This window comes from Dendrobates tinctorius, unplaced genomic scaffold (genome assembly GCF_039654945.1).
Source record: "Dendrobates tinctorius isolate UK_male_01 unplaced genomic scaffold, ASM3965494v1 ptg000038l, whole genome shotgun sequence".
Taxonomy (NCBI): Eukaryota; Metazoa; Chordata; class Amphibia; order Anura; family Dendrobatidae; genus Dendrobates; species Dendrobates tinctorius.
Window position 1 is genome coordinate 7,520,286 of NW_027361706.1, and position 23,607 is coordinate 7,543,892.

The 23,607-nt window shown below is 41.6% G+C and overlaps 1 protein-coding gene across 1 annotated transcript in view; it reads right to left on the reverse strand.

The window, feature by feature from the left end:
- Window positions 1-23,607, reverse strand: part of CACNA2D3 (calcium voltage-gated channel auxiliary subunit alpha2delta 3) — a 1,008,555-nt gene that overhangs the window by 260,270 nt on the left and 724,678 nt on the right. The window contains exon 25 of the mRNA XM_073574154.1: window positions 7,105-7,185. Coding sequence (XP_073430255.1) covers window positions 7,105-7,185 — 81 coding nt within the window. The remainder of the gene's footprint in view (window positions 1-7,104; window positions 7,186-23,607) is intronic.

The window sequence follows — 23,607 nt, forward strand, 5'->3', positions numbered from 1 at the left end:
TGTCCCATGATTTAGAATCAGACAGACAGTACTGCATTTAATTATATTGTTGTTGTTCATTGCTGTGTATAGATCTGTCCCTTTTAGAGGTTGTCTCCTCCCCCCTCGCATGTGACTCTCTTTTCTGTAACCCCTCCCTTCTTCTCCATTTTTGAGTCTTCTCCATCTTGGAGACACTCGTTTTATACAGCTCTGTATAAGGAAAGTCTTTTTTTACCTACTGTAACCGTGCATTATGCAAGGATTCAGCCGAGAATAAACCTTCGACTGGACCCTTCAAACGTGCTCTTTTCCAGTCGAGTTAAGCTATCTGCGGACATCACAAAAGGTGAGTAATGCTAAACAGACGCCATGGGATGGCAGTCTAAGCGCCCAACACTTGCAGTTTGGCCATGGAGACAGAATATACGTCATAGATTTGTTTTTAAAGAAAACCAAGACCACCTGCACATGATGGACCCCATTGATTTGCAGCATCAAAATTGGCAAAATTTGCACGGAGGTCAGCATTGAGCCCTATATACCTATATCCTGATGACATCGATTTTTGCTACTGCAATTAATTTGAGATCTAGTAAAAAATAGACAATGGACATGTGTTTTTTCCGTTTTGTCTATAACCCCTTGTTATGTCTTTCTATGGTCAGATCTTTACAGTTATGCAACTTTTCATGGAAGCCCAAACAGATGACTAATGTGACACTGTCACTTAATGTTGATTATTGTGATTGCCTAAATCAAGGGTTCTTTTTCCTTCCAGTGCGTGATTTGCTCCGGGCTCTACAATCACTAATTACTATTGAGGCTTGTCAGAAAACAAACACAGGAATAGGCCTGAGTTCAGATGGCAAAAGATGACAAAAATACAGAGACTGGCCAAAGGCTTGATTGTTAATGCTTTCCACATTTGTCCTGTTTTTACATTCAGGCGACACTTTGTTTTGTATCCCAATAATAAGACAATTCTGTTGACTTTTCTTAGGTTTGTAACTATTCACGATTGTTGATTGTATTTTATTCACCATCTTGCTGTGTTTATGAAAGGTTTTCGATAAGACGGCAATTTCTTTCATGGTTTTGAGACAATTTTAAACAGGATTTCGACTTTTTCCTTTGCTTTATGGCCAGAATAATATTTACAAGAGCTTCTGGCTGGGAGAAGAATATTAAACACACATATACAATACTTGTTAATTAAGAGAAGACTAGAACAGATACGACATAGATAAACTAGCCCATAGCCACATTAAAGCTCAGCTTGCTTTATTCAAGAGCTTTTTAAAAGGGATTTCCACCACCACTAATATAGTATTGATGGTCTATCCATATTAGAGAGGTGGGGGTCCGGCAGCACAGCTCTGTCACACGGGTACCGCAGATCAGCTCCTATCCATGAGCCTGGTGTCGAACCCCTACTATCTGATTTTGATGACCTAAATAAAGCCAGACATGTGACTCGAAGCAAAGATCACCAAGCTACGACTTGCCTACTTCGGACACATCATACGAAAAGAGCAATCACTGGAGAAGGACATCATGGTCGGAAGAATAGAAGGAAGAAGGTGAAGAGGAAGACCAGCAACCGATGGCTTCATACTATCAAGAAAATGGAAGAGAAGACCTTGGTGGACTTATCGAGGCCTGTACAAGATTGATCTTCCTACAGAACGTTCATCCATCAGGTCGCCATGGCTCGAGATGGAGCCAAAGGCCGGTAAATAATGTAATAATAAAAATACTAAGAGTAGATCATCAAAATCATTGGAGCGAAAAGCCCCTTTAGAAAGTTAAACTTAATGTTTTTTAATGTTTTAAATGTGCTAAATGTGTTAAATGTGTTTTATTTTTATTCTTTTTTTTATAGATGAATTTTTAGCAGTCTCATTATCATTAATTACAGTGTCACAAAGAAAAGGTATGGTAACTATAGACAGTAGATCAAGTAGGATCAACCATTCGCAGTTGGTGATATCACAGCTCACCTCCTCCTACCTTCACAAATCAGGTATTTTCAGATTAGAGCATGCTTACGCTCATGGATGACACGTCCTATCCTTCCTATCTCACTCCTGTGCAGGCGTTAATTCCCTCTGCCCTGCTGAGGGTGGAGCAAAGTATTGTAATGCGCATGTGTCGGCATTGCCTACGGGTCATCGGCACTTTTTTTTTTTTACTTCTCCCGGCGCATGCTGTTATAGGACTTTGCTCTAACCTTCACAGGGCAGAACAAAAAGTGCCTGCACAGGAGCAAGATTGGGGGCGATGTGTGGATGATGTATGACACGTCATCCACGTTAAGTTAGATAGGCTTTAATGTAAATAGCTTAAATACTAGAGTAATCAAAATTAGTTTAATTAAATAATTCACTGCTAACTAAAAAGAATATTATATCTCATTTTGAATACAGTTAGATGTTATGTGCAAATGCACTTTATGTTATGCGTTCAGACCTTGGCAACGCTGGCTTCTCTTTTCTTTTTTTTGTACATTGGTATGTGGCTGACCACCACTGTTGCCGTGCGCGCTGGGTTGTGTTCGCCATTTTTTCTGTGTTCATTGTGATGGATCTAGGCTGCTGTGCACACATACACAGCAGCCCCACCCTGCCCCAAGCTTTATTTAATTGTGCACCTGTATTTGAACCTGCATTGCCCTTCATCTATGCTTGCTGGTCAGGCAATGTGTGGAGGCTAAACCTGACACGTCTGCATTCAGACCTGGTTGGCCTTCATCCGCACTTGCCTTTTCTGGCATCATGGGAGCGATCCAGAAATGCTCAGGTATGGATTGCATTTAAAGTGGTCTTGCTTTTAATGTATCTAGGAGGCCGTAATGGCACAGTGTTTATTAAAAACGTAGAGTAGGACCCCCCACATGAGATTGCCTTGGCGCGGCGGGGTGGCTCAATTGAATTGATCAATTTTTTTTGCTAAATATCTCATTTTGAATACAGTTAGATGTTATGTGCAAATGCACTTTATGTTATGCGTTCAGACCTTGGCAACGCTGGCTTCTCTTTTCTTTTTTTTTTTAAAAAGAATATTGTTCCTGAAGTTCCAGAATGTTTATTATCAGAGTTGATTGGCTTTCTCCACTGTTGCAGCCATTCAGCTCATGCTAATGAGCTAATTTACATGACATGATCCATCACAGTTACCTCAATGGGCCTGTGCTTTCTCTGGTGTGTCCTAGATGGAAGTAAAACATTGCTGTCATGTTTCATTAATCCTAAAGAATTGTGTTACATCCAGACCTCTCGTCCTATCCTCGTTCAGGAATTGCTTACAATGTCTACGTATTAGTCAAGATAACAGCAGTCAACTGCGAGAAGAAGACCATCAGCCTGATACAAACAATGTGTGGCGTCCGTACAACTTCCTTTGACTGACTCGGTGGATGCTGCCACTTAAGATTTTAGCTGTCTCGGTGATGCAAGAAACCATCATGGTTAGCATATATGATACTTCATGGACTAAATGTTGGGGAAGGACAGTATTAACCCCTTTATGTCATTTTAGCTTTAAGAATCAAGCTAAATATTATTGTTTTACATCTTGGATTTCTAGAATTTGTAAATCTGTCAATGCAGCCTTTTGTTTCACATGGGACAAACGTACCCTTTAAGTTCACCACTGGGGGCTATATGTACATTATCGTGTCCACTACTTTTTAGCATTAAAAAAAGCGCCCATGATGATCCTAAAAATTACAAAAACACTACTGGACCACATTACTTCATTTCTTCCATGGTCTCCTTGTTTCCTCTTCCAGTGGGTAGGCCAGCAGTAGTTGCTGATTGGCTACTGCAGTCCCCTGATGTCCGCCACTGGAAGAAGATTGGTGCTGCAGTCCCCTGATGTCCGCCACTGGAAGAGGATTGGTGCTGCAGTCCCCTGATGTCTGCCACTGCAAGAATATTGGCTGCTGCAGTCCCCTGATGTCTGCCACTGGAAGAGGATTGGCTGCTGCACCTCCCTGATGATTGCTATTGGAAGAGGATTGGCTACTGCAGTCCCCTGATGTCCACCACTGCAAGAAGATTGGTGCTGCAGTTCCCTAATGTCTGCCACTGGAAGAGGATTGGCTGCTGAAGTCCCCTGATGTTTTCTATTGGAAGAGGATTGGCTGCTGCAGTTCCCTGATGTCCACCATTGGAAGAAGATTGGCTGCTGCAGTCCCCTAATGTCCGGCACTGGAAAAGGATTGTCTGCTGCAGTCCCCTGATGTCTGCTATTGGAAGAGGATTGGCTGTTGCAGTCCTCTAATGTCCGCCACTGGAAGAGGATTGGCTGCTGCACTCACCTGATGTCCGCCACTGGAAGAGAATTGGCTGCTGCAGTTCCCTGATGTCCACCATTGGAAGAGGATTGGCTGCTGCAGTCCCCTGATTTTTGCTATTGGAAGAGGATTGGCTGCTGCAGTCCCCTGATGTCCACCATTGGAAGAGGATTGGCTGCTGCAGTCCTCTAATGTCCACCACTGGAAGAGGATTGGCTGCTGCAGTCCCCTAATGTCCGCCACTGGAAGTGGATTGGCTGCTGCAGTCCCCTGATGTCCACCATTGGAAGAGGATTGGCTCCTGCAGTCCCCTAATGTCCACCACTGGAAAAGGATTGGCTGCTGCAGTCCCCTGATGTCCACCATTGGAAGAGGATTGGCTGCTGCAGTCCCCTGATTTTTGCTATTGGAAGAGGATTGGCTGCTGCAGTCCCCTGATGTCCACCATTGGAAGAGGATTGGCTGCTGCAGTCCTCTAATGTCCGCCACTGGAAGAGGATTGGCTGCTGCAGTCCCCTAATGTCCGCCACTGGAAGTGGATTGGCTGCTGCAGTCCCCTGATGTCCACCATTGGAAGAGGATTGGCTCCTGCAGTCCCCTAATGTCCACCACTGGAAAAGGATTGGCTGCTGCAGTCCCCTGATGTCTGATATTGGAAGAGGATTGGCTGCTGCAGTCCCCCAATGTCCACCACTGGAAGAGGATTGGCTGCTGCAGTCCCCTAATGCCCACCACTGGAAGAGGATTGGCTGTTGCAGTCCCCTAATGTCTGCCACTGGAAGAGGATTGGCTGCTGCAGTTCCCTTTTGTCTGCCACTGGAAGAGGAAGTTTTGAGATGGGTGGAGAACACCAGTAGCAGTACAAAGGAGAGAAAGGAATGTGGTAGGTGACTATAGGGCCAATTCATTAAAGCTTTTCCGCCAGTATTATGCTGAGAAAAAAACTTTGAAAAGCCACATAATTTTGCTGCAACTTGCGACCGCACTAAAATTATATGACTTTTGGCGTTCTCATGCCATTTTCGATCAGCTATGACAAAGTAGATGAAGTTGGGTCAGCATGAGGGGACGTAACAACCTCCGATTATCAAATACATGACTAGCGGTAATATTCACCAAGTCACAGATCTTACTCTGGTAAGGTCTGTAGTACGTTTTGTGGCAAGGTACACACAGAGATGCACAGCACTTGTGTGGCTCGTATGCCTCTTCATAAATAAGGAGCATCTAACTCCAGCCATCTCCTGATCAAGAATGGCGTGAACAATGCTGGTCTTGATGTATCAGACCCTATGTGTTTTTTTTTTAATTTTAGAACCCCCATGTGCCTAGTTTTAAACTTCTAAAAAGTCGTGGACAAAACTTTTCATTTGTATTCCATTATATTGGAGGGGACAAGTATATGTCTTACCTTATTTGTTGCTTAGGCCTCTTTCACACTTCCGTTTTTGACCATCAGTCAAAATCCGCCAGTTTTTGAAAAAAACGGATCTGCCATTTTTTTTGGCGGATCCGTTTTTTTCCATATTGAGTTGCATTACTGGCGGATCTTGACGGATGGCCATCCGTTGGATCCGTTTTTTTGCAGATCTGCCAATTATTTTTCGTCCGCCGGCATGCCTGGACGGACCCTGCAACATTTTTATAGTTGTAGGATCCGCATTTGCCAGGAGAAAGAAAGTCAGGGACAAAATTAACTCTGAAATCCTTTCTGGCGGACGAAACAAAATTCTCTCTCTCTCTCTCTCTCTCTCTCTCTCTCTCTCCCGGGCAGTGGTTCCTTTAAAATTCTACATTCGGCGGATCCGTCAACAAACGGATCCAGTGTCATCCGTTCACATTAGTCAGGAACGGATCCGCTTTTCCGCCTTTTTGGCGGATTTTAGCTGACACAAAATACTGAAGTGTGAAAGAGGCCTCAACTGCAAAATTAGCGAAAATTCAAGCAGGGTATAAAGTGTTCAAATGTGATCTTCATAGCAAAATTACTCAAAACAAATAAAGAAACAAACGCGCTATGCAGTTTCCCAGTTTCCTAGTTGAGCTAAGACAAAACTATAAGGCACCCTCATATGTCAATTTTACAAATGCCATAACTGCATATTCCTTATGGATAAGGATGTTAAAATATTGGGGTTATTATTACAGATCTTGCACCTTCGGAGACCGGTAGACGATAATGATTTTCTCCGTTGAGGGTTTCTTCTTTGTTTTAAATCATGAATCTCGAATGGTTACAATCACTTATTTGTATCATTGCAGTCATTTTGATCAGAGTCATAATTTTTTTTAATAAAATATGAAACTGTAATTCTGCAGCAATGGAAAATGAGGTTAAACTTGGAGCAAGTTATTGTGCAACACAGTAGTCAGACAATCTGCAATTCAGCTGTACTTTTTTATGTACAAATAAATTACAGAACATATTGTTCAGTGGTTTATGAACCGTGTAATTTGAGGGGTCTCCTAACTAGTAATTTGGTAATATGAAATATTGAGATGTCTTTGTAATTGCATTGGTGAAACACTCCCAGATTTAAGGCATTAAACCGCTGTATTGCAAGCACCCTCATTATTAAATGAATCACTTGTACGCGGCCAAAAGTATCGTTTGGTTTACCAGACCAATACAGATGAGAATTGTTTTCCAGTGAAGTTTTAGCAGTGGATAAAAAAGACTCCTGTGTGTGGCATTCATGAACCCATCCTAGACTTCTGTGTCTTATAAAGCATGACTGCCTTCAAAGGTTACAAATATACACACTATGTGACAATATAGTAACGCTAAAGCAACTGCAGCACAAAAAAGGAAACAAAAAATGTACCTGCCACCACTGGTGATTTCCGGTCATCTAGGAGCTGAATGGCTGTACTAGCTGTAACAACCGTACTTCTGTTCACCGAACCTGAAATTGTAAATGAAATGGTAAAACTACAGGAAAAAACATATACTCTCGAATTATAAATAGTATTGGTTTAATATGCAAAGACAAAAATGGTTCATGTAGTATAATCTCATATTATATTATTGTGCAATCTTACTGTTCTGTCTCCGACATAATTCATGATCTTTGACTGTCCGCTAGTTTATATACAGTATATACAGTGATTTGTTGAGAATATCTAGAATATTCAGCTTCTGCCATAGATTTAATGTTTTCATTGTTTCTGGCTCCATCTAGTGGCCAGAGTCATAACCGCAGTGCTATTGTGTGTTTGCTTCCTGAATCTTTCCCTCCATTCACAATGTATTCTGGGAAAGCTTGCAAAGCACTCTGGTAAGTTTGCAAAGCATTATTGTTTAGTCCAGCGCCCATTTTTCCCTCCAATCCTCCATTTTCTCTCAAGCCTGCTCCCTGTGAACATCTCATTTCTCTACTCCCCTTGTGTCAGCATCGCTGGTAGGTAATCACACTTCCTATATCTAATTCCTATCTCATATTAGCCTGCTTAGTTAGCTCCCTTGGTTAGCTATTAGTGCAGATAATATATGTTATGTAAATTATGTATTCCTATGAACCCAGTACTGATTGTATTTATATGTTTTACTTGTAGTTTCACCACATCAATATACCACTATGTTAAAAAAAGCACAGATTCATCCTACAGTCTCCTTATTGGACCCCCGGTATAGTGGTTTAGCTGCCTGTATAAGCTAGATGAATTCTGCTTCATTTAGTGAGGACAGAACACTTAACAGTGGTAAAACTAATATAAACTATTTATACTGTTCAAAAAATAAAGGGAACAGTTAAACAACAAAATGTAACTCCAAGTCAGTCACACTTCTGTGAAATCAACACTGATTGTGATTCAATTTCTCCTGCTGTTGTGCCAATGGAATAAACAACAGGTAGAAATGATAGGAAGGTCAGTAACATCCATGTGTCTGCTCAGTAAAGCCCCCGTTACACACTGCGATATCGCTAGCAATATCGCTGTAAAGTCACCGATTTTGTGACGTTGCAGCGATATTGCTAGCGATATCGCTGCATGTGATACTTACCTCCGACCGGCTCCCCCGCTGATTATCGCTGATCGCGCGAGAAGCTCCTGGACCATTCCTCGTCGGTCACTTCCTGCGGTGCTTCCTGTGGCGCCGACGAGCGTCGCGTGGAGCCGGGCGGGAGGACGCAGGATCGCCGCGTCTGACAGGTAAGTAGCGATCCTCGACCCCTGCGATGTCGCTGGTGAGATCTGCCTGTGTGGCAGCTCACTAGCGACCACCTAGCAATGTACCAGCGATCCTGACCGCGTCATATCGCTGGTCGTGATCGCTGGTGCATCGCTAGGTGTAACGGTACCCTTAGAGTGTCTAGTGTTCCCTTTATTTTTTTGAGCAGTATACATAAAAAGAATACTTTATTTTCATGTTATTAAACTTATTAATAGCATGAACTGTTCTTGAAAAAGGTACCGCAATTGTATTGTTCTTCAAATTGTTGTTTAAAGTATGACACTATGCAAAAATATTTTTGGCTATCATTTTAAACATTTTAAATTATTAAAAGTTATATTTTTTTTCAACAAGTATTTGATAAGAGCCACCATGCTCCAACTTGTTTTTTGCTGCATTGAAGTAGGCAAAAATGTCATCCTTTTTTTGCAAATGGACTTTAGTTGTAGAAAACTATTAGTTATATTTTAATAGTTCTAACATTATAAAATAGTAAAAATCTTTTTATCCAATATTTCTGAGAGCCACCATGCTCAAGCATGATTTATGTAATAGTTGTTATAACCAACCTGTTTTTCATAAACTTGTTAAAGTCCTCCCGTGTCTTGGTTAGTACAATAATTGAATAGTTATCTTGTGTGGTATTAATCTCCCTATAGTTTGACTCAAAATGTAAAACACTCATGGGCATCACTATGTAATGAAGCAAATGCTTTTTTCTTATGTGTAAAACAAAATTGCAAATAAATAATGTTTTTCTGTGTTTTAGGCTACTTTCACACATCAGGTTTTTTCTGACAGGCATGATCCGGCTATTTGTTAAAAAACCGGATCCGGCGTAAATTTTGGAGAACTGAAGAAACGGATCAGTTTTTCCGCTGGATCCGTCTAGCAGGTTTATATCTATTTCCTGGGGGCTGGCCAATTGGATCTGAGCATACGCAGACTTAAAAAACTGGATCCGGTGGCCGGATCTGTCTTTTTCCGGATCCGGCGCATTCCAGCGTCCATAGGCTTCCATTATAGCAAAAAACCTGAAGCGCCGGATCTGGCGCTGTCCGGTTTTTCACCGCAGACAAAAAATGTTACTAGAGACGCTTTTTCCAGATGCCGGAATGAAACATATAGCCGGATCCGGCGAAAACCGGAAGAAATGGAAGGCCATGCGGCACGATCCGGCGCTAATACAATTCAATGAGAGAAAACCGGATCCGGCAGCAGCTTTCGCCGGATCCTTTTTTTAACAAATAAATGGATCCTGCCTGTCGGAAAAAGCCTAATGTGTGAAAGTAGCCTTAATGTTTCTGATTTTTTTGGCTTTCATAAAAATAAAATAAAAATGTTCAACCATGTTAATCTAAGCATATGTTTAACACAGTTTTATCATCAGGATGGTGTGACAATCATTTGAGTATGAAGATGTGACATGCTTTATATATTCTAGTTATCATGCACTCCATTAGATCCACTTACAGTGAATGAGGCTACTCTTACTTCTGCAATATTCTAGGATACAAAATACTTTTAAAGTACCGCTTCAGTATATATTTTTTAATTTATTCGCTGAAATGGTATCACTGTCTCTTCCCTTTGTGTAGAAAAATACTTACCAGTCGCCGTCTTCTGCTGTTCCCAATGCCGCTCCAGTCCAGGTGACTGGAGTTGTGCCTAGCCGGATTGCTCCAGTGTTTGCTGGGAGGAATGGATTCACTTCTCAATGTAAGTCTATAAGACTCAGAATAAGGCTCTCATAGAGTAACACTGAGAACTAGTGATGTTAGCGGTGATTATAGGTCCGTCATTGCCGTGCAATCACAAGATGACGGAGAGGCTATGGACCAGTGCTGGCACCAGTAGAAGATGGCACCCGTAAGTATTTTACGACATATAGCGTATAGACATTAGTGATACCACTCCAGTGCTGAAATAACAAAATACACTGGAGTAGAATGTTACTTTCTTGTTTATTTACAGATAATTAGGAATCCTCATTATTAAAATTGTCATTGTTAGATTACAATTGCTAATAAGTTTAAAAATAATTATTTAAACTCACACAATGAAGATGATTCATGTTGAAAGGTTCCCATACACTTAGATAGCTGTCAAACTTTCTCCCAATTTCCCCATAAACATGATCGTTCAGCTAGGCCTCTCATACAGCTAAATTAGATCTCATTCTTTGCACTGAGGAGGCACAACACTCCGAAACACGTGTCTGGATTTTATCCCAAGTCATATGGCAAGTCTTATTAAAGAGTCGATATTGACTTTTAGGATTGCCACTTCTAATAGATGGCACTAGAGCTCAAGCCCATGTCCTCTCTGAAGAGGCAATTTGCATATTTAACTTCCAAGGGGAGTACTGCATGGCCTACTAGTTTCCTTATACTGGCATGTCAGGCATGTCACTCATCACATTAAGAGGTGTTAACCCTTAGACCCAGCTGGGCTGAGCATACATGTGTTTTCAATAAGTAGAGGGGAGAAAGCGTTTTCATTGCAACTACCCGATTCTTCTCTCCATGACAACATCAGTTGAAGGTGAGTCTGGAAGACTCCATACACATGAGATGGTTGGCCGATCCTGCTGAAGTTGGCAAGTTCTGACAACTTTAATGGGAATGAGGGCCTTAAGAAACTCAATAGCAAATCTATATATATTAAATTGAGTGTGTGTGTGTATGTGTGTGTATGTATGTGTGTATGTGTGTGTATGTGTGTATCGACGATGATGTCATAATGGTTGCCATGGCGAAGATGATGTCATATTAGGTTGCAATGGTGACGGTTAGGTCATAATGGTTGCCATGGTGGCGATAATATCATGATAGATTTTCATGGCGACGAAGATGTCCGAATGGTTGCCATGGCGAAGATGTCATAATTATATGGGCACGGAACTATGGGATGGAGGATGTGTGATGGATATATGGGCACTGGACTATGGGTTGGAGGATATATATGATGGGTATATGGACACTGGACTATGGGATGGCGGATATGTATGATGGGTATATGGGCATGGGACTATGAGATGAAGGATGTGTGATGGGTATATGGGCACGGGACTATGGGATGAAGGATGTGTGATGGGTATATGGGCATGGGACTATGGGATGGAGGATGTGTGATGGATATATGGGCACTGGACTGGTTGGAGGATATGTATGATGGGTATATGGGCACGGGACTATGGGATGGCGGATATGTATGATGGGTATATGGGCACTGGACTATGGGATGGAGGATAATGATTATAATTTGTTATAACTAACCACAGTTAGTTACTATGCCTGGGCAATGCCGCGCTCTTCAGCTAGTCTGTATACTGTATATAAAAACGAGTGTATGTGTGTGTGTGTGTATGTGTGTGTATTGACGATGATGTCATAATGGTTGCCATAGCGAAGATTATGTCATAATGGTTATATGGGCACGGAACTATGGGATGGAGGATGTGTGATGGGAATAATGGCACTGGACTCTGGGATGGAGGATATGTGTGATGGGTATATGGGCACGGAACTATGGGATGGAGGATGTGTGATGGGTATATGGGCACTGGACTATGGGATGGAGGATATGTATGATGGGTATATGGGCACGGGACTATGGGATGGAGGATGTGTGATGGGTATATGGGCACGGGACTATGGGATGGAGGATATGTATGATGGATATATGAGCACTCGACTATGGGATGGAGGATAATGATTGTAATTTGTTATAACTAGCCACAGTTAGTTACTGTGCCTGGGCAGCGCCGGGCTCTTCAGCTTGTATACTATATGACAGAAATAAATGCAAAACGCGACCTACAAAATTAGATTAAATTGCAATCTTAGAAGAATCTAGCTGCTTTACTAAACCAATAGTTTAAATCCCTAATCTAGTTACTTCTATGCACATCTGTAATTTTCAGTTCCAAAAAGAATGAGGACCTACAAAGTTCTTGCAACATTGCAGAAACACAAGTTGTTAAACTCAATTTAATGACTGGTAGTAGAGTGAGAATTCTGACAAGACATGAGGTCCGGGCCCATCTCCATATGCATTGGCCTTTGGCTGATTCCTTGTACTGTACGTGATTTATATTACAAATAGTCTGCTTAGCCAAATTATGAAAACATTGTATCTATTTAACAACACCATCCTCTCGATAATCTGGACAGTCTCAAATGGAGATATCTTGGCTCCAGAATCAAAAGTTTATTGAAATGAGAACACTGAAGACTGTGATTTTATTATGCGGTTCTTGAAGACAAGACCCAGGAACCAGCAGTTCAGCTCAAGCAGATGCTAGATAATTGCAAGCCCTGCCCATTAACAGTTGCAAATTACTAACCAATTTTCTCTATTTAAACATTACAATTTAGTCAAAGTCTTTAGAAATGCTGATTTTTCTAAACGGGGCTGATTTATGACGTTTTGATAAGAAGATAGAGTTCAATGTGTTGTCAGTGAACAAGAAAATTAAGATAGCAGTGATGTTTTATGAGTAAAAGGCATACGTGAAAATTAGTCAAAAAATTTAAAGTACACTTTATACTGGAGGTTTATAAAGGGTCCGTCCATTTTTTGAACATTGTTTTAAAACAAGTGTAAGTTTTATCTGCGTAAAAAATTAAATAACTTTGAAAATACATTTTTTTTTACATGCCCTGAGTTGAAGATAAAATAATGTACTGTTCACAATTCTTCAGACTTCCCAGCTGAACTCTCTCAATAATTAGTTTAGGTGATTTGAATTCTGGGTCCCCTTCACGCCAAATCAAATTCCAGCTTTGATTTGCTTATAAATCAGCTAATAGAATGATGGGAAAAGGAAAGATTAGAAAACCTACCATGAGGCCACTCACTGATGGCTTTAACTTTGAACAGCATTCTGCAATGTACAGTGATACATAGAAGATGCAGAATGCAAATTCGGCAATAAATGTATTTAGCTTTGTAGAGAAAAATCCTACATTTCACCCAAACTACATGCATTTATTTAAAGAACAAAAGGTCTAAAAGAGTTCATGGCTTTTTAGCAACAGAAAAAAATGTTTCTACTTATTACAAGTTTATGAAATTTAGCAGTTTCATATATGCAGGTAATGGTCAAATTTATTAAGGAAATGAATTATTGTTTCTATATCCAAAATGGGATCAAGAATAGTACATACAGTGGGTATGGAAAGTATTCAGACCCCTTTAAATTTTTCACTCTTTGTTTCTTTGCAGCCAGTTGGATAAAATCAAAAAAGTTTTTTTTTTCTCATTAATGTACACTCTGCACCCCATCTTGACTGAAAAAAAACAGAAATGTAGAAATTTTTGCAAATTTATTAAAAAAGAAAAACAAATATCACATGGTTATAAGTATTCAGATCCTTTGCTTAGACACTCATATTTAAGTCACATGCTGTCCATGTCCTTGTGATCCTCCTCGAGATGGATCTACTCCTTCATTGGAGTCCAGCTGTATTTAATTAAATGGTTTGCACTTAATTTGGAAAGGCGCACACCTGTCTATAAAAAAGACCTCACAGCTCACAGTGTAAGTCAGACCAAATGAGAATCATGAGGTCAAAGGAACTGGCCAAGGATCTCAGAGAGAATTGTGGCAGAGAATACATCTGGCCAAGGTTATGAAAAAATTTCTGCAGTACTCAAGGTTCCTAAGAGCACAATAGCCTCCATAATCCTTAAATGGAAGAAGTTTGGGACTACCAGAAGTCTTCCTAGACCTGTCCGTCCAGCCAAACTGAGCAATTGTGGGAGAAGGGCCTTGGTGAGAGAGGTAAAGAAGAACCCCAAGATCACTGTGGCTGAGGTCCAGAGATGCAGTAGGGAGAGGGGAGAAAACTCCACTAAGTCAACTGTCACAGCAGCCATCCACCAGACGGGCCTTTATGCTAGAGTGGCCTGAAGGAAGCCTCTCCTCAGTGCCAGACATATGAAAGCTCGCATAGAGTTTGCTAAAAAAAACACATGAAGGACTCTCAGACTGTGAGAAATAAAATTCTCTGGTCTGATGAGATGAAGGTAAAACTTTTTGGTGATAATTCTAAGCCGTATGTGTGGAGAAAACCAGGCACTGCTCATCACCTGTCCAATGTAATCACAACAGTGAAGCATGGTGGTGGCAGCATCATGCTATGGGGGTGTTACTCAGTTTCAGGGACAGGACAACTGATTACGATTGAGGGAAACATGAATGTGGCCTAGTACAGAGATATCCTGGATGAAAACCTCTTCCAGAGTGCTCTGGACCTCAGACTTGGCCGAAGGTCCACCTTCTAACAAGACAATGACCCTAAGCACACAGTTAAAATAACAAAGGAATGGCTTCAGAATAACTTTGTGACCATTCTTGACTGGCCCAGCCAGAGCCCAGACCTAAACCCAATTAATTAATGGACTTTATTCTGGGTGTGCTTTTATATACAACTTCCTGAAGAGCCCGGTGTTGCCCGGGCATAGTAACTAACGGTGGTTAGTTATAACAAATTATAATGATTATCCTCCATCCCATAGTCCATTGCCTTATACCCATCATACATAGCCGCCATCCCATAGCCCCGTGCCCATATTCCCATCATACATATCCTCCATCCCATAGTCCCATTCCCATATACCCATCACATGTCCTCTATCCCATAGTTCTGTGCCCATATACCCATCATACATATTCTCCATCCCATAGTCCTGTGCCCATATACCCATCATACATATCCACCATCCCATAGTCCTGTGCCCATATACCCATCATACATATCCACCATCCCATAGTCCTGTGCCCATATACCCATCATACATATCCACCATCCCATAGTCCTGTGCCCATATACCCATCATACATATCCTCCATCCCATAGTCCAGTGCCCATATACCCATCACACATCCTCCATCCCATAGTTCCGTGCCCATATACCCATTATGACATCATCATCACCATGGCAACTGTTATGACATAACCGTCACCATAGCAACCTATTAGGACATCATCATCACCTTGGCAACCATTGTGACATCATCTTCACCATTGCAACCTATTATGACATCAGTGTCGCCATGGCAACCATTATGACATCATAATGAGGGGCAGGGCTTGATACAGACACATACATACATACACTCATACACTCGTTTTTATATATATAGATATGACTATGGGGTTAGTAATGGGGGCGTCTTATAGACGCCTCTACATTACAAACCTCTGGGCTTCATGTCACCTGCCAATACAAAGGTGATATCAACCTCCAACTATCACTCCACTTGTCAGCCCATCAGGGCAAGTGGGAAGAGCGAGGCTAAGTGGATGCACCATTTATGGGGTGGCTGAAAGCTGATGCTTTTAGTCTAGGAGGGACCAATAGCCATGGCCCCTTCCAAGGCTATTAACATAAGCCCGCAGCTGTCTGCCTAGCATTTGCTGGAAATTAAACACAGGGGGACCTTGCATCATTTTTGGGGGGGTTCCCCATTTTAATACCCAGAAAAGGCTAAGTATACAGCTGTGAGCTGATATTAATCGACTGGAAACCTTTATGAATATTGTCTCTTATCCAGAATATTAACATCAGCCCCCAGCTGTTGGCTTCCACTCTTCTGATTATGAAAATTACAGGGGTCTCCAACATGTTTTTTTTAATTATATTTTTTGATTGCTATCAAGAACAGTAAAATCGTCTGAGTTCATAGGAGCTGTTTCTCTTGCTTTTCAAGTGCCAGTGGCGGACTGATGAATGGCTGTGAGTCTGACACTCTACACTCTGGTATTCAACAGTCTGACACTGAAGCTACCGTGAGACCCGATGGCTTGAACTCAGGTAACCTTTCAGGTTAACAGAGTTCACAACCGCCAGGTCTCACCGGCAGCTGTGAGGCCCGGAAACCTCATATGAAACTTTGAGAGACATTTTAAGGCTAATGAAGTTTCAAGCAGATTGAACACCTGATGACTTTAAACTGAGATTACCTTGGCTGTGTATTTACTGTACCTGCAAATAAATAAACAAAAAAAACAGAGTGGGGTTCCCCTTAGTTTTCATAAACAGCTGAGGGAAAGCCGATGGCTGGGGTCTGATGTTAATATTCTGGGAAAGAGACAATATTCATAAAGGTTCCCAGGCTATTAATATAAGTTCATAGCTGTATACTTAGCCTTTATTGGTTATTAAAATAGGGGACCCCCCAAAAAATATAGGGTTCCCCTGTATTTTTGATAACCAGCCAGGCAAAACTGACAGCTGCGGGTTGTAACCCTCAGCTGTCAGCTTCAGCAAGGCTATTTATCAAGAATAGAGGAGTCCCCACAAAATATTTTTTACATATTTAAATAAATAAAAAAACAGCATGAGATCCCCCCATTTTTGACAACCAGCCTTGCTAAAGCAGACAGCTGGGGTCTGGTATTCTCATTCTGGTAAGGGGCCATGGATATTGCCCCCCAGCCTCAAAATAGCAGTCCACAGCTGCCCAGAAATGGCGCATCTATTAGATGAGCCAATTCTGGCACTTTGTCTGGCTCTCCCCATTTGCCCTGTGGCGGTGGCAAGTGGGGTTCATATTTGTGGGGTTGATGTCACCTTTGTATTGTCCGGTGACATCAAGTCCATGACTTAGTAATGGATAGACATCTATAATCTGTCTTATATATATATCTTATAGATGCCTCTCCATTACTAAGTCGTGAGCTTGATGTCAACAGACAACATAAAGGTGACATCAACCCCACAAAAAATGAACTCCACTTGCCACCGTCACAGGGAAGAGCAAAGTAAAGCACCACAATTGGCGGATCTATTTTTGCCTATGCCTGGCCTCTTACCAAACTGAGAATACCAACCCCCAGCTGTCAGTTTTAGCTTGGCTGGTTGTAAAAAATGGGAGGACAATATGTTGCTTTTAAAATATTCCTTTAAATAATAAAAAAAATCAGCATGGGGACTCCTCTATTCTTGATAACCAGCCTTGCTAACGCTGACAGCTGAGGGTTGCAGCTATCAGCTTTGCCTGGCTGGTTATCAAAAAATACAGGGGAATCCACGTCTATTTTTTTTTGCTTATTTACTTATACTGCAATTGGTCAATTGATGCCACGCTTCCTGAAGTCTGCCCCTAATTTTAGTTGTTTTGGTAGCTTTTTGCCCCCCCTGAAGGTGTTGGCTACAGCATGCGTTTGGTTTTGCTTCCCATTGAAGTCAATCAGGTTTGGGTATGTTGACTGAACCGTTTGCCGAATATGTTCGGCACTCATCGGGACGTTCGGTGATCCACACCAAGCTGAACCTTGAAAGGTTCGCTCATCTCTATTCAGCACTATTATTGTCATCAAAGTTGTTGGCAATGTCAACAAGGGGTCCAACAAAGTGTTCATTCCGCCTTATATATAGCACAACATCCATAATTTGAGTTTTGCCATTTTAATATGACATACAGTATGAAGTTACGTGCATATGAGCATCGTAGAGGCAGCCACTGTGAGGTCTTTTTGTTGGTAGCCTATTATTAATCCTCTTAATACCTTCTAGATTTTCTGAGAAAAGTTATATTTTATTAGACTCCAAGGACAAGATCTATTCCATTTGTTGTGAAAAGAACATTTCTCTTAAAAAATTATTGGGCAGAAGTTGTTGCCTGTGTCCTATCTTTTCTCTCCCTGAAGGCCAAGAGATGATATAAATCATTATCCTAGCAATGTCGTCATGTCTCAGATTTGTTTTTTAATTTCATTTCAGGTCAATGGGTAGCACTAAATTGCAGCCAGTTGACGGGAAAACCTCTGAATGAGTTTCATTACTGCTGGCTAGGACACGTGGCCCATGCCCAAAAATATTCTGTTCTCATTTTATAACAGATCTACATTTTTTGTCAGCTATTGGGAATTAATCCAGCCTCTCTGTCTAATCTCAACTTGCACTGTAGCATTTCAACCAAGAATCTCCGTGCCTTGTCCACCAATCCTACGTGTTCCAATACCGACAAACCGGCCAAAAGTAGTCAATGAATTGCATATATTTCCATTACAATGAATAAATTATATTAATGATGAGATACAATGAACACAAAGGCCTTAGTCAAGATGCTTCACACAGGGGAAGGTTATGGTATTAATTTGTTTTTGAATGCATACATTTATTGGTGTATATTTTACACTGTGTTATGGTTGTTCCAAAATTAATAATTCCGAACTATAAAATACAATATCCTATTGAGTGAAGCCAACTGAATGTTCTGTATTATATAAAGGCCAAATGCCTTATGGAACATGTCACTCCATTCATACTGCCCAAAGCTAACTAGTTTTCCCAGCATCGATCCAAGTGATTGACAGGACTCTTGCTAAGTACACACATGGGAGTGACCATTGAATCACAAAGAGCGGCCCTGGAAAAAGCTGGTTTGGGGTGGCGCCAGACTATTCTCGTCTCCTCCTATGGTCCTTGGACAAATCTTTAAACTAAGTTTTTGCAAGCCTGATAATAAGCAGCAAAATTAAAATAGTAGGTGCAAATCAATTTTCAGCACTCGATCCATCGGCAATTTCGATAATCTGTGGCCTTTGGACTAGAAACCTGAGAATCACCTCTTTTCTGACTTCTTCTAATTAACCAGCCTGGTACAATATCATTTTTGGGTCTTGATGCACATGTGATGCAACGCGATTGTCCGACTAATCCAAATAACTGCCTCGGTTACGGCTCCAACCCTAACTTTTCCCAGGGCTCCTGTCCATCCACCCCAATTTATTGATGTGGTGATGGACCAGGTTCTTTGAACCGATTTACACCAACTCTAGGAAAGGCCAAATATTGATGGCAGATATTTACAAATTAATAATAGAAAAAATAGAAAAAAACATAAGATTTTTGGATGCTTGCAACATCCAGAACCAATTAATAACCTTTAAAGGAAACTAAATTTTAAGGGGTTATCCCGCCAACAACATTTATGACCTAGTAATCCTGCAAGAAAAGGAAGCTGATGCCACTTCAAACTAAACAAATCTTTATTACATACTGTATATATGAACAAATCACAGCATGTTAAAAGGGGAATCAATATAGAGAATGGTCTACTCACAGGGTGTACAATGCGACCCTTCCCAAAGCAATTACCATATTGAAAAATTGTTACGATTTTACAACATAGTAAAAGGATAAAGTCCAAGAATAATAAATATATAAAGTAGTTTAAAGTGGGCAGTATACAACATCTCCAAAAAGCAAGCAAGAAATAGGATATTTTATTGGTTCAAAACAAGAACAGCAGAGCTAGCACATATTCAAAGGAAGGAAACAACATTAGCATAAGATCAGAATGGTATAATCACCACAGAGAAAAGTAACATATATGGTTAGGCCCTGGGCCTTTTTTTTAAATGTTTAGAATGCCAAGTGGTTAAAGTGCACATAGTGAAAAAAAAGGGGAATTAAGTATCAGTGTCATATAAAGATGCATGACATAGCTAAAGTGCACATAGACCAATGTAGGGCAGTATGAACAGTCTTACCAGACAATAAGTACGGTAGTTAAGAAATATATCCTATTGGATCAAGTTCAATAATAACAGTGCGGTATAAAAGTGCATGACATAGTGCAGAAAAGAAATCCAGCAGATCACAATAGTATCTATGATTCACTGTGGTGATACATTGATTAGAAAGCTGTTCAGCAGTATAATCATATATAGGGAAAGGGAAATGAAATACAACCTGGGAGTGCAGCACAGGGCCCCAACAGGAAACCAACAAACTCCTGATCCAGAAGTATCAACAGTAACAACAGGAGTTAGAGAAGTAGCTTGTGCAGCTTCAGCAGCAGGTTCAGCAGCAGTAGCAGCAGCAGATGGCTCTCTTGGCAGAAACTATCTGGGCTATGAAAAATGCATCACTCGCCAGCCAGAGTGAAGGTATCCAGGTGAGGCGAACGGTAGAGAGGCCTTACAGAAGATGACTCTGAAGGATGAGGTTGAGGGTTTGCCGACTATGTTTAAGAGGTTTGCAGACAGAGAGAAACTGCCCCCAAAACAATGGGCAGAGGTCTTAGCCACAGAACCGCAGAAAGCGTACTACGACCTTGCAATGAGTTGCATCAGAATGTTTGGAGGAAAAAGTGGGACGAGATCTGTTTTGGGAAGACAGGGAAGAGAGTTCATTACTTTAAAAACCTGTTTACAAAAGGCTCAGTTCTACCAAATATGTCAAAGTGTTCCCTTGGCTCAGTTGCATCTTCAGTGCATATCACTGTGAGCACATTTGTTTTAGCTTAGCTGGGGTCAGATACCACCTGGAGAGTATATTGTATGGATTTCTTGTACATGTATGCATTGAGAGGTAGCTTTCAATGCTTTCTTCTAGTGGTGAGAAAGTACAGTTAAAGCAAACTTGTCAGCAGGATTGTGCACAGTAACCAATGGACAGTGTCAGGTTGTTGCCGTTATACTGATTAAAATGATACCTGGGGTACCTGGGGTGATGAAATCTGTCTTGTGGTTGTTGTTTAATCTTTATTTGCAATTTTCAGTTAATAAGATTCCTGTGCTTTGGGGCGGGGCTGTGGGAGGGGATGAGGATGGAGCTTTATGTGGTAGTCTGCTTACGCATTCATCTATAAGGGCTTATGACAGGTCCAAGTGGGTGTTATCAGATAGTTTTCACTTCGGGCTTGCACTTCTTCCTCCTGTATGATGCTGACCAATCATAAGCAGGAAGCAACATGCAGGAGAAAGAACATACCCTTACAATTACTTAGAGCAGGTTTCTCAGTGTGTGAGATGTATGACAGACTGTCCTCATTTCCTGGCCTAACCTCTTGCATGATTATAAATCCATATCCATAGCCTTAGCGTTGAGTACAGAAAAAAGCTATGTTTGAAGAAAAGAGTAATTTGAGCAATAAGGCTAGGAATCTAAGAGATACCTGAGTTATATCCTCTTGTATATCTAGCCATGCCTTGAAGAAGTGATGTCCAACCCAATCTATGAATCTTTTTAGATGGACTGCTTTGTAGCATTTAATTGAGGATGGTAAACCTATAAAGCATTTATTAGGTGGAGATACAGTATCTTATCAGAAATCAGGGGCTTACAGTTTTTCCAGATGTACTCGCTACAAATCATGGTAAGCTGCTAGAAAAATTTACAGGGATTCTAAATTTGTAGAAATTGGAGAAGATAGGTTATCTTGGTATTATTTATTAAGATGAACATGTTCTTCTTTCCTAGCCACAATAGGAGTCCATGGTATGGTTGGCAGGAGGGCTTCTTAGTTGAGGTTGTATAGTTGGCCAGATGTTTATACAAACCAACCTGAAAGAACCAAGTAGTACTGCTGTCAGAGAGTTTTGGTAATGTTGAGAGTCTGAGATTTGGTTGAAATGAGATATCTGTCCATAATCATGAAATGTGTGTAAGATTACAGGAACAGCCATCTCTGGGTAAGAAACTTGGGAGTAACAGGTCATCAACAATAGCGGCAAGATTAGTTCTATTGGACCTGTATTGGATGCTATATATGATTTTATTTTGTCCTAGCGATTATAGAACATTTTCCATAATTATTATGAAAAGAAGCAGGGAAAGAGGGCAATCTTTTCATTATTGATCTTAGCAGGTTGGGATTAGGGATGAGCGAGCATACTCGCTAGGATTCGGTACTCGGCGAGTAATGCGGTACTCGCGGTAATCGAATCCTCCCGAGTATTTCACTACTCGCCTCGCAATATTCGGCACAGCCCGCACAGTCCCCGCACAGCCCAGCACACTCCCGGCACAGTCCCGCACAGCCCAGCACAGTCCCGCACAGTCCCCGCACAGCCCAGCACAGTCCCACACAGCTCAGCATAGTCCCCGCACAGTACCTGCAAAGCCCTGCACAGTACCTGCACAGCACGGCACAGTCTTCGCACAGGCCAGCACAGTCCAGCACAGCCCGGCACAGTCTTCACACAGGCCAGCACAGTCCCGCACAGCCTGGCACAGTCCCGCACAGTCCCTGCACAGCCCAGCACAGTCCCACACAGCCCAGCATAGTCCCTGCACAGTACCTGCAAAGCCCTGCACAGTCACGCACAGCATGGCACAGTCTTCGCACAGGCCAGCACAGTCCCACACAGTCCCGCACAGCCCGGCACAGTCCACGCACTGGCCAGCACAGTCCAGCACAGCCCGGCACAGTCTTCACACAGGCCAGCACAGTCCGCACAGCCTGGCACAGTCCCCGCACAGGTCAGCACAGTCCCGCACAGCCCGGCATAGTCCACACACAGGCCAGCACAGTTCCGCACAGCCCGGCACAGTCCCCGCACAGTCCCGCATAGCCTGGCACAGTCTTCACACAGTCCCCGCCCATTAATCGCATTTCCCATAGACTTACATTGGACTCGCTACTCGTTACGAGTACCTGATTATTAGGAGGTACTGGTAACGAGTACAGCGAGTTCGAATACTACACTACTCACTCATCCCTAGTTGGGATGCTACATTATTGACTAATATGTAAGGTTTAGTAGGTGACTAAATGGTGAGAACTGCTAATGGCCTTAGGCACAGCAGGGCGGGCTTCCCCATAATGCAATGTAAAAATCCCATTACATGGTCTAGCCCCGCCAATTAGGGGGCTATTCCAGGCTGTATAAAATACAGGGACTAAAACGGAACACCATATGGTTGCACTGTGTAGAGATGGGAGCTCAGAGCACATAGCACAGGGATAGATATAGGTCTAATTGTGGTGCACTTCTTCAGTGCTGATGTACCAGAAAGAAAACGGGACTGAGAGTTTCAATCTGTGAATACTAATCCAAAGACTTAAGTGATATATTGGTCAACTGCTGCTCTTGTTCATTAGACTCCAAAGGGAATTTACAGTGCTATACACAGATTTTCAAGGAAATTGGAGGCATTTTAATTCTGTGATTTGGACAAATTTCTTTGCCACAAATCTACTTTTGGTGGGAAAACTTGCAAAGATGGCAAATTCAAATTTCATGTTAATTCCCCTATAATATTCTTAGATAATTATTTTTGACATTGGATTTTACCCATGTGATATCTAAGTATTTTTTTTTGAACACTTAACATTTAAAAAAAATCTCAAATGAAAAAATAACGCCCCAAATGGACCTTAAAGCAGAGTCTCAAGTCTGATCAA